This window comes from Glycine soja, chromosome 19 (assembly GCF_004193775.1).
Source record: "Glycine soja cultivar W05 chromosome 19, ASM419377v2, whole genome shotgun sequence".
Classification (NCBI taxonomy): domain Eukaryota; kingdom Viridiplantae; phylum Streptophyta; class Magnoliopsida; order Fabales; family Fabaceae; genus Glycine; species Glycine soja.
Genome location: NC_041020.1, coordinates 45,670,274 through 45,683,105, shown reverse-complemented (window position 1 = coordinate 45,683,105; position 12,832 = coordinate 45,670,274). Strand labels below are relative to the sequence as shown.

At 29.5% G+C, this 12,832-nt stretch overlaps 1 protein-coding gene across 1 annotated transcript; it reads right to left on the bottom strand.

Annotated features, from left to right (window-relative positions):
- Nucleotides 1-5,045: 5,045 nt before the first annotated feature.
- LOC114399776 (aluminum-activated malate transporter 8-like) lies at nucleotides 5,046-7,706 on the bottom strand. The gene is made up of 6 exons (XM_028361993.1): nucleotides 7,327-7,706; nucleotides 7,082-7,222; nucleotides 6,635-6,907; nucleotides 6,428-6,537; nucleotides 6,191-6,334; nucleotides 5,046-5,935 (listed from the first exon to the last, which is right to left on the bottom strand). Exons 1-6 carry the CDS (start codon nucleotides 7,613-7,615, stop codon nucleotides 5,441-5,443), a joined length of 1,452 nt encoding a protein of 483 aa, XP_028217794.1. The 5' UTR covers nucleotides 7,616-7,706; the 3' UTR covers nucleotides 5,046-5,440.
- Nucleotides 7,707-12,832: the final 5,126 nt, after the last annotated feature.

Sequence of the window (12,832 nt, the reverse complement as noted above, 5' to 3'; positions counted from 1 at the left end):
CATTGGAATTGGGATTAATCTCATTTAGCCCATACTTACCTCTGCTATCCTGTACCATCGATCAGGTATATCGTGCGATTGTGCCCAAATGCATGTCTACTTTTACTACCGGGAAACAAATTAAGATGGGTTCTCAAAGTTGATAGGAAATAAGAGATACCAGATGCATGTTTGGTACACTTCAAATCTTTTACTTGTTACAGAAGTTGCATGTATGTGAATCAAGGGCTTGTATGGTGATAAGTGGGTTATACAAAGTATATAGAAATATAGGGTTCTTCTGCTAATTAATCCTATAGTGTTATGCATGTTAGTTATACAGAATAATCCTTAAATTCTTGCAATGAAATTCCAAAAGTACCTTTTGTTGATTATTGTAAGAAGCTTGATTCTTCATTATACAGACATCCTGCAAACTAGAAAAAGTTTTGAAAAAAATATGTTTTTAGTTCATACTTTCAATTAAATAAAGTATATCAATAAATTGGGTCCTTAAAATTTAAAAAATATGTAAATTTAATCTCTTTTCTCTAAGAGTTCATCGTGTTTCTTGAAGTTATATAAGAGTGACTAAATCCATATGTTTCTTAAAATTGATAATCAAAATTTTTAATATATAAGTAAAAGACCTTGATCATGTTTTATAGAAGATATAAGGATTAAAATTACATTTTTCTTTAAAGTTTTTATTGTAGCCATTTTCATTTACAATCAAGCAACTGATAGATTCATGCATCTAATAACCTGTTTTATGTAGCTATTTTCATTTACAATCAAGCAACCGATAAATTCATACATCTAATAACCTGTTTTTTTAAGTTAGAAAGGGTTAATGTTTCTAAAAAATTGAGGACTAAATTTATCAACATGAAGATATAGAAATTATGATCATGTTTGACTGAAAGTACATAGAGACTAAAATCACATTTTTCTCAAAAAAAAATTTATGTGACTATTTTCATTTACGATCAAGCAAAGTCGAGCATCTTTTAGGAAGACACTTCTGATAAATTCATGCATCTAATAAACTATTTTCTTATACTTATATTTGTCCACGTTATTTTTTAAGATCCAAGTGATTTAGTAGCAGAGGTGCAGCTTTCTAGATATTGCTTGAGCTTGAGCTCTTGGATTATTATAATACCCACGCACTGCTTGTCCGAGTCATTGGAAGACAGAACACAGAAGTAACTCTAGCACAGTTTTTTTGTCTTTTTACCTTTGTCTTATTGTGCACTTTCTAAGCAGTAAAGTATAAGAATTCAATGCTTGTTTAACTCTGCTTACCTTTTACTATTTAGGATTATTATACAAACTGCTTTTTATTCTAGTATTTATTGGGATTGATAGATCGCAATTGTGTTTACCATGTTTCAAAATTCTCTTTCACTTTGGATTAATATTAAAACCTCGCTCTGGGTACTCACCGTTACTTTAAATACGGTATATCGTTAATTAATATATGCCCGTACGCATTTCATTTCTTAAAAGTCATTTGCAGATGAAGGGAAAAAATATTGACAGTGTTATGTTTAAGCGGCAAAGTTTAGTGGTGGTTTCACATATGTTCAAAGTGGGATTATTAAAAGTCCTGAAAATCGAGAATTTAATATTCAATTTTTTTTTATAAAATGATGATTAAGAAATTTGAATCTAAGATCTCGTGTAAATTACTCAAACTCTCACTATTAAATCAATTCCAGTGGGTAATTTTGAAACATGCATGAAGAAATTGAAATAGAAAAACACAGAATAACACACATATATGCCATTAACTAATGGTACGTGAAGAGTTTCATGTCACTAGTATCGTACTATATAAAGACTCCCCCCTCCCCTTTTTCTGTCTCTTTGGGTTTCCCAAGAGGTATATTCAGATGGATACTCTGTCACGAACTTTAGTTTCCAATGAAGCATGCATCTTTCCGTACCCTATATATGGAAAACATTATATTTGCTCAAGCCTCAAGGAATCCTCAATCTTTTTTTATAAATTAAAACAAACTTATGCAGTTACTCTAAAATATAAAGTATATAGTAAGTTGATTTTCTTTTAGAAGAAAATTCATTTATCCTAATTTTTCTCTCCTATAAACGTAAACTAGATCTTTGTATTTATGTATGTTATTTGCATTTTTTTGTTAAGTGGAGTTGAAAAATTGAATGAATATTAGTTGCACATGCTATATTGGCTTGCACATGCTATAATTTGTTTCTCAAAGAAAGAATATTAGTTTATCATATTGCCCAAAGGAAAGGAACAAAGCATCCTATAAACTTAAACTTTTAAGCGACAATTTAATTATAGATTTAGTTTTCAACACGAGAGTAATCATAATATATCAAAACAAAGTTTTAATACAACAATACGATTCAAACATAATACTTCAAATTTAAATATTAATTTAAGTCATAAATATAAGGCAATATAACTCCATGTGTTTCTTGTAGCGAGGTGGCTCGTGTCAATTATAGAAAGACTAGTTAGTTGGTTGATGAGGGGTACGAATTTCTCATGTTTAACGTACGATAAGCTACTTCGTCGTTTATTGCTTGCACAACTTGTTATCTTAAAAAGGGCTCATAAGTCACGTCCAAGACTCCAAATTAAGGCTAATTACAACCCAACACGAACTGCTATGCGCATCAATCTCCACCAATTTAACGCACGATCACTACTTCCGTAAGGTCAAAGAAAGCTGTGTTCTGTCTATACATAAACGTGCTAAGTTAAATTCAACGTAATCCGCAATATAGAAAATTTAATCGCTTATCCAAACTAGCATTCTTAGAAGCAAAAAGGCAGGGGTTCGCTTTATTTACCTTATGCTCTATCTAGTCGCTTAAATATCAAAACCTTTGTATATTAGAAGTTGACTACGGGTCTTGTAGAAATATTTTTGAAAAAAAAATGAATCTAGTAGAATTAATTTTAAGAAATTTTTTGGTTTAAGAAAATTGATTTGTACGTGCGTGTTTGGATATTATTTTAAAAAGTGAGTTAGTTTGATTTTGTTTAGTTGGTACAGTTAAATTATTTTTGGAGTGTAAATAAAATGTGATTTGTGGATCTCATGTCTAGAATCAATTCTTCCCACGTATATAAAAAAATAAAGAAATTACTTCTCTCAAAATCAATAATCAATTTGAATTAATATACATGCATGATGACCAAAATCTGTCTATACTATATAAAAAAAGAAAAATATTTTCGAAAAGGAAATTTACATGTGACATCTTTAGGAGTTCTACAAATTAAATTCATTTTTAAAAAATTAAATTAATTTGTAATAACTATGAAAATCTGCGTATAACATTGATTTGATTGAAATATTTTTTTTAACATAATGCATGCTATTATTATATAAATCAATTGACATAAAACTAAGTGATTAAACACAATTAGTTAATATCTTAAAGTTAAGATTAAATTATAAATATTTTTTTAATAGACTTTATTTATCTCCTAGTCAAATTTTGGACTAGTCAAAGTTTCATTCTCTGATGAATTGAATGATTAAGACAAAATTAAATGACATGGATTTTAGTACCAAATTAAACTACAATGAAAAATACAATCTATAATATATATTTTATAACATTGTTCTCAGTATATTTTGTTCATAACACACATATCTTGAATTTAGATTTTATTTTAAAAATATATAATTATAAAATTCATTTCATACAAATATTTAGTTTTAATTTTTTATTGTGGTTAAGAACTCTAACATTAGGTTGCTTGAAATATAATTTCATAATAATTATTTAAATTAATACCTTATCTAACACATAATTATGTTTTAAAATCAATATCTATCAGATATATAATTAACTATATATCTATAATGACCAATAATAATTAATAATTAAAAATATACTTTAATCGTTAATAATTTTTACTACAAAATTAAGAAAATGTTTATATATTTAAAATATTTATAAAAGATATTCAACTCTAGTAATATTACATAATAAAATAGAGTCAGATTAATAAAATTTAGCATTGTACGAAAAGTTTGATGATGCGTGGGATGCAACAATTGTTGCTTCTGATTCAACTCATGTTAATCATCATAGTTAAATCGAATAATATTTTAACTCTAGATTTCGCTGGTTCATGATTTATTCGTTTAATTCTGATTCGGTCTAACTTAGTTTTTTCATTAAACATTGCTTGAAAGAGACTAATTATACCTTTGTTTCGAAACTTGGATACTTCATTTGAGATAAATTTTAATTATTCAAATTTTCATTTTGTGATATCCAATTTTTCCAAAAATCATTATTTTCAATGCCGAAATGAAAGTTTTTAATCGTAATGTAATTAACAAATTTTAATGTATTATTATTCATTTTTAGATAAATTATTAAAAAAATCACGTGTCAAATATTACTAGTCGTCATAAAATTATTTTATGTCAACTAATTTATCTTGTATATCAATTAAGCTCAAAAATAAAAAATGAAATTCTATTTTTATTTTATTTTTTTACAAATTTTAGCAACTCTTTTTTTTTTTCTTTTCAATTACCTCATTCATTTTATGACAAACTTCTTCTTCTCTTCATGTGTCTTTCATGGTTATTGAAAAATTGTAAGATGCTATTATACAAAAATAAATTCACAAATAAAATACTTTAAACAATTACTCCGTACTCGTCCTTTGGGGGCTAAACTCCATACCGTTCATAGGGGACCCCTTTACCCTTTATTTCCCCCCCTTTTATTTTGATAAAGTGTATTTTGGCTTTCAAATTAAATTAATCTTAATTTGTCGTGAAATACTTAAGGTCCTATGTTTACTAGCCATCCAGCAATTTGCTTTTAGAGTTCCACGTTCCAGGCATCAACGTAGCTAGCACCCATAATGGCTATGTCAATTTTGTTTTAACTTCACTAACAATTTGTGGCTCACCATGAATTTTTATCAAAAAGCAGAATACAGTAGGCATAGAAAGGAGGCAAAGCACCAAGTGTGGTTGAGAGCATAGCTATAGTTTATCATTTAGTAAATAAAATGACAGCTAGCATAACCTGTCACAGAAGAGAAAACGTTGAACTTTTTTATTTATAAAATTAGCAGCGCAAAACATCAAGCTAGAACCAATGATCTCAACTAGCTACTAGGTTGACACCAAAAATCCTAACCATCATATGCAGTACCGCCAAATCTTATTAAGAACTGAAAAGAAGGAAAAAAAAAAACGAACAACATCAAACGTGGGGGGCTAAAGCAAAACCAAACCCACGATCAACAGAAACGTAAAGATCGAAGAAATTAAATTAAGGTAAGAATATTAAAAATCTTCTAACCTTAATCTAAATACTCTACATTGCAAGAGTAGAATTACATCGGAGACTATTAAACTAAACTATGGAATACGAATGTTGAGTCATGACAAATAACTAGTCTCAAGTAATTGACATTGACAACTATTTACAAATGTTCGGAGGGTTTTGTTATTGGTGCTTTTTCTTTCTCTAGAGAGTCTGTAGTTATATCTGGGATCGTAATTTCAACATGGTCGACGGTGTTATCAATATCCACAACAGGTTTTATGATACCTCGATGAAGAAGGGGAGGCTTCTCTGGTGAGACATTGGGTTCTACAACACTCTTGAAGTGGGCTAAGTGAGAAAACTCAGAAACAGACTCATATATTTTCTCCACTGACTTGGTGATTTCTTCGAGTATTGATGCAACTGTGGCAACTGGGATTATGGTGAGGAGATCAGTATTTTTCAACGAAACGATTTCAAGGGCAACTTTGAGGTTTTCAATTGCAGTTTTTGAATTTTCTATGTGAACTTTGGCAGCTGATGGGTGTGTCATTTTTTTGATTGATGAAGATATTGCCTTTAATGCCTTGTTGGACTCTGAAGTCATCTTTGTGCATGGTGCCTGAACTTTACACTTGAATTCCAAAGATACCTGTAGTAACCAAAATGCATGCATATTAGCTTCAAACTCATAAAGCTAAAATTGTTTTTTTTTTTTTTTTGGTTTTGGAGTATTCTCACAAGTGTATATTTATTAATTGCAGCTAAAAGTTTGCTTAAAATCGTTTTCTTTTTAGAAGTTGTTTTCCTTGGTTACTTTCAAGCTAAAATTGTTCTGATAATAGAGATTGAAGTGAAGGTCTCAAATATTTCGCGTAGAAAGAATAATGATCGATGTACATATTACTTGGATTTCCGGGTTGAGGTAGTTGTTAAGGGTTTCAATCTTGTAAGCACATTCACGAGTAAGTGCTCCAATCTTCAAGTACTGCTTCCAAGGATGACGAAGAGGAAAACGGCCATGTCCTGGTTCCCACCTTGCCAAATTTGCCTGTGCAATATTATATAACGTTAATATTTGATCAATCTAGCAAATGAAAATGTTGAATAATATCTCAGAAGTAAGAAACAAAAAAGAACTTACCAAGGATTCTTCACTTGCTTTAGAATTAAGAACACTTTTATATCCTTCAAGAACTGACTTCTCACACTTTTTTGTATCCTCCGAGCAATGAAAATATTCGGTTTCGAATACTGAAAATGGTAAGAATTATTTTAGACATATTAACACCTATGCATCACAAAAAGAAGCATGTAAACTAATTAATGATGGATCAAATATATATACTACCTTCTAGATAATTTGCCAACTTTTCAATATTGGAAGCCACCAACATGTGAAGGTCTTCACCTGCCCATACTGGACAAATGAAAATGGAGATGACCATGCAAGCTGCTGCTCCTATTAAAATTGTTGAAAGTCTCTGATGAGCAAGCTCGAAGAGTTCTTCCACTCTATAACCCGAGACAGCGACCAAACAAAATGTCAATATAAATACCACAATCCCATAGTCATATCTTTGCTTGATTTTTGGAAAAAATCTGAAAAAAGTAGCCCCTGCGGCTGCAAAACACAACACAAACCATTTAACACATTGATTAGGAAGCAAATGTTAACTTTGTTTATTTTTACGATAATTACATCAATAATTTTATTAATAATGATTTTTGATTGAATAACAGTATTAAATTATTAGTATATGATCATTAAACTTATAGCATATATATGTATATATACCTAAACTGAAGACCAGGATTCCAAGGACAATAGGTTCTGCTCTTTCTCCAAAAGCAGTGGCCAAGTGTTGCCCTCCAACCCCTAAAGCACCAGCTAATAATGTAGCAAATCCTCTATTTAAACCTTTGCTAAGGGTTGCACCTGGTTAATTATTAGGAATAAAGCATTAATCTTTAAGTACTCTTCAGACTTTGGTCTTTAATTATATAATAAGAAGCAATGTGTATATGATGTCTGAAACTTACCTACGCTGAATTCAAACACTACCACCACTGTCAGAACAGCCCACATTCCCGCAACTCCGAAGCCATCATAAAGAGGCCTTGAGTAGTAAACCAAGGACACAAATGTGAGAGCAATTGCCACTTTTAATGAGTGAATTACTCGTCTGGGGTCATCTTTTCCAATCTTTGTTATGCTTCTTGCGAAGTTGATAACCTTGGTCTTGAAGTTCCTAGGCATAGCCACGAGGCAGTTCCCCAAACGAGAAAAAAATCCACCCTTGTTTACTTGCGTTGTTGACTCAATATCCATGATTAGATATGGAGTTGAGAACAAACCTTGCAAAAATGTAGTGTGATATAGCAAGTTCTAGAAGGAAGGAAGGAACAAAATAACAACTATGCAAGCTGTGAGAAGCTTGGGAAAAAATGACTTTGAAGACTGATATTTATAGGAAGAGAAGTATCTTTCAGCAAAGATTTTTTTAAGTCAGATATACATGAGTTGCTGTACGTCCTTCTGCTGAAACAGAAAGACTGTTTCTCTTTGAGAAAAAAAAATACTTTGTCACGGCACTATGTTATTATGATTAAATACAAATGCCCATAACTCTAAAAGTATATACTTTTAGGAATTCATTTCACTCACCAAAATAATGTACCAAGACATACATAGACAGGGAATGTTAGGACTAATGCTTCCAGCTATGAATAGTTTATCCCCGAAGCAGATTAAACAAAGTTAATTTTCAAGTACTTCTGCATAAGAAAGATAGAATATGGTAGTAATTTAGTAAGACAAGTAACTGGTACATATACTGAAGTCAGAGTCAGCCATGAAATCGCTGTATCCCACCTCCTTTTATTTTATTTTATTTTTTGGTAAATTGTATTTACCTTTTTTAAAATGTTTTGTCTAAATAAATTTCAGTTCTAACTAAGGGATCCAACTTATTACTTGAGAGGCTAAGTAAGTTGTTATAAGTTCTTTATACTTATTTTTAATTTCTACATATAAAAAATTGTTCTATTTTTAAGCTTTAAATTTTATCATCCTTCATGTTATATATATATATATATATATATATATTACCACTTTAATTCTCTTATTTCCTTCGGCATTTATACATGATAGGTGAAATATTAGAGCATTGAGTTACATCAATGTGGCACCAGGAGAGGGAATCAAATTATTTTAAAAATTATTCTAAAAAACTTATTAAATATTTTTAAGAATATTTATGACTAACTAAATAGATTTTAATCATATTTAAGAATCATGATTTTGAAGAATCATAATTTTTTACTATGAAAAATTTTTTCCCAAAAAAATGCTGCCTAAAAGAATCATTTGCTAGATCAGAGTTTTTACCAAAAAATCAGTCAACTAGAGAACCTTTTTCTTTTGAAAAGAAAACCCTTTAGATTTTCTATTCATTCTCATAATTTATATGTAAACTTTTATTGGCGTGAATCTAATTTTATAATTATATACCTTTTAACTAAAAGAAATGCGCGGGTAATAAATTATTTAACGAAATGTGTGTTGTTAGAAATTTTACTTTTTACTAAATGTAATCATAAGATGTTGAAGTTAGTTCGACTATTTTGGATACAGAAATATTTTATATAAAGGACGTCGGAGTATTCCTTATATTCTTATTTATATATTTCTTATATTCTAAAAAATGTGTGAGATTAATTTCTTTATTTTTCAATTTACAAATTATTTGAAATACATGCATGGATCGGGAGGCTAGTTAAATATCCAAAGTGTCAGTAGTATAAACAAAAAATGGTTTATAACGCTTTTATTACTTAGTTGACTTAATGTTTAACTAAAGGGTATTTCAAAAATAAAATAAAAGAGTGGCAATGAATGAATAAACAAATAGATAAGATCACATTCGAGGGTTACTCGGAAGTGCACAACAGAAGGATTGTAGCTACGAAAGAGTACTTGTCGTGGTAAAGCTTGCGGAGATTGTTACAAATTAGGAAAATGATATTCATGTATTTGAATTTATTTTTCTATAATATACTTTTTTTTTCATCTGTCTCTCTTTTTACTTTCCTATTACATTTTGTTTTTACAAGGCAAATGAAGATGAAGTTAAAAAGAGCACAAAGAGTGTTATAACCTATATACAGAACACAACCTTCAAGGACTCCCTGATAAATCGGCCGAAAAGGCTTCTAATTAATAGGATTAATACACTAATCAAATATAATTGTACTTATATGACCGAAAACCCCTCGATCATATATTAGAAAGACCCTCAAACATAAAGTCAAATAGATGTCGGTCCTTTGAAAACATAACTATCCAAACAAAGGTTGAAGAATCTAGTTTATCCTAATTTAATCATTATATCAAAAGCTGTTATCACTAGGTAATTTCAAATTAATATCCTCTTAATTAAAAGGTAAGGTCCAATTGTTCATTTTTCATTTGTAGCTCTCATTTATCAAGCACATTAGTAACTTGAGTATCAAAATGTACCGTCTTTATAGAAAAGGATTAAATATAACAAGAAAGAAAATTGTCATAATATCTCCATATATGTATTATGTATATAAATGTACATTGTTAGTGTAAAAAGTTTGAGACTATGAACTAATAAAAAATTATCTTTATATTACTTTTAAGTTAATTATTATAAAAATAAATAAAATTCCAATAGATACATAATTAACTTTTTCTAATTGAATAAAAATTCTATAAAAATCTTTTATTTGAAGCTTATGAATAACCCACACATACAGAGAGCAGATTTCATTTTCTTATTAAATATGCAATGGCTTTCTCTCTGGTGTACCTTCCCACCCGGGGGAAATACCTACTAGAGGCCAAATTTCATTCATATCAATTAAATATGTGCAGTTTGATTAGAAAGTGGGAAAATGACGAAGCATGCATAAGTCGGCCATTAAAGTGGATACTAAAAAAAAAAAATGAAAAACCACCTTAAAAATTTGGACCAACCGTAGGACTTAAAAAAGGAATGGCGAATTAATATATATTGTTTTCCTTAAAGGAAAGCAAAAGAACACAAAATAGTGTTCTGGTCGAAATTTCTAACAGTGATTAACTTCTTTCTAGCAGCCACATGTTGATCAATTAACTGCTTTATAAGCAGACTTTTAAGTTCATTCTGACACGAGGATTTCGTGCCTATATATAATTAAACGCAAATGCTCCACCGAAGAATCTAGTTACAATCACACATTTGAATTTTGAATAGAAATATATCTTAGCAATCAGTTCATGAACACATGAAATGATAATCGCGAGATTAGCCTCATCTCCAAACAAAAATAAAGAACCTACTAATTAAAAATTATGCTCCACAACCATGACCCAACAATAGTTAGTGTATTCCTGCCGATAAAAGGAAACGAGACAAAGAAAAAGGATAAGGCAAAAACATGTTTAAATCAGCATTTTCGAATCTCCAAATAATGCAAGTAAAGTGAATTTAGCATCATTCTATTTTTTGTCATAGCCAATAGAAAGAAATATAATAAGCACAAAGGAATAAAGCAATTAAAAAAAATGAAAAGTGAATATAAGTGCAACAAGTTATTAAACATTTGATAATGACCCCACACACTATCTCTTTGCATTTGTGAACTTAATAACATAAAGAAAAGAACTTTCAGTTTTCTTCACTATACTGGGAATCATTTTCCAATTTCTCGACTTGATTATCCGACTAAGCCGATGATATAATTGTTTAATTTAGCCATGTGTATTGAATCAGTTGCAGTGTCAGCAATCACTAGTATGGATAGGATCTGACTCACTCCTATTTTTTCACTAAATTTTCCTTTTAAATGAGAATGTTCCTAATATTTTAAAGTTATACTCCTTACTAGGTTTGGAAAATGAAAATGACCAACAAATCTCATGTGAGTAGGGTTGTTTCATGTTGAAGAATTTTCCATGTTAATCATCCAAGCATTACAAGCTAATATTGGTCTTTTCAGCTTTAAATCATTTTAACTCAAGCTTTTGGCATCAGTAAAGTGTAACCACTATATACGGTTAGAGGGGGAATCTTCAGAAACGGAAACAGCAAGTTAGAAATTAGTGCAGTATTTTGGCGTCCCAAATTCGATTTAATTTCAGTCTTAGCGTTGCTTTCTTTCTTTTCAAATAAATACACTTCACTTATATCCATATAGTTAGTTATAGGAATCACTGAATGACCTGAAACTAACATAGCAAATGGAAAATTCTTATTGATTTTATTTATTTCGATTTTAACTGATAAACAAGGCAGGTATATACTTGGAATGTTCCTCAAGACTTTGCCCAGCAGAAGAGAGAAATAAATATGAAATAAATGGGGCCCACTGGAGAATATCCAAGTCATATATATATGCTAAAATCAGTGCAGTTTATGTATATATATATATATATATATATATATATATATATATATATATATATATATATATATATATATATATATATATAGATTTTAGCATCTGCCACTGCACTAGTAAAAAAAGTAGCAGTGGGAAACATTTATTACTTTAAAATATAATCATAATATGATAGACGTGATAATCTCTCAACTATATGTTTTAATCTAGAGCACTCTTAAGAACATTTAATATTAAGTTTTTATATTTGCACACATTTTTTTCTATCCTAAAACTTTACACTTTTTCTTTGGAATAAAAGAAAGAGAAGGGAAAAACACATTTTTCATCACCTATAAACTGATAACTTGTTTTAATTTATTGTATCACAAGAAGTTTAAACTTTGTGTGTCTATATATATATATATAATCTTTATGAGTAAGTGATAATTAACTTATATCAAAATAAAATAAGGATTTAATTTTAAAGCTCTACGGACATAACCTCCATAAAATAACAAAAGAATATGTTTATACACACGCACATCAAAAGAATATGTTTGTAATAATGACTAGTGGACATTTATTTTAAAGCTCTACGCACATAACCTGCATTTTTATTTTTATTCGCTAAATAAAATATTAGCAATCATTTAAAATTTATTTATTTTTTCCTCTCAAGCAATTCTTTGAAAAAGCAAATGAAAAGTCACATATTGATAGACAGATATACCTCATAACGAGATACTAGATACTCAGTCAATGAGATTACATATAAGAATAATGGATACTCCTGTATATATGTGTATCAGGATGTGTTAAATAATGAAAATACGGATCAACTAATTGTAGGTTATCTTATCAAATTTGCTTTATTAATTCTACGTGGATAGGGTTCCAAATATGTAAATGGAAAAGGATCATTACACACTCACACCCAACGAGAGTTAAGAAGAAAAGAAAGACAAATAATAATAAAAAATATGAAAGGAAATATGATATAGTATAATAAAAAGAGAGAGAAAAAATGAGATGAAAAATAGCCACAGGTTGTTCCTGAATTCTCATTCTGTATCACTGTATGTCATGTTGGTAATGGGTACATGGTCAATCACGTATACGGACGCTGAAGAAACTGGGATTTAATTTTCGAATATTA

Excerpts from the sequence above, each read along its gene's own strand:
- LOC114399776 (XM_028361993.1), bottom strand. The coding sequence starts at position 7,615 with ATGGATATTGAGTCAACAACGCAAGTAAACAAGGGTGGATTTTTTTCT. Across the intron at positions 7,223-7,326 it reads AGTGTTTGAATTCAGCGTAG|GTGCAACCCTTAGCAAAGGT; the intron begins GTAAGTTTCAGA and ends ATAATTAACCAG. Across the intron at positions 6,538-6,634 it reads GTTGGCAAATTATCTAGAAG|TATTCGAAACCGAATATTTT; the intron begins GTAGTATATATA and ends TACCATTTTCAG.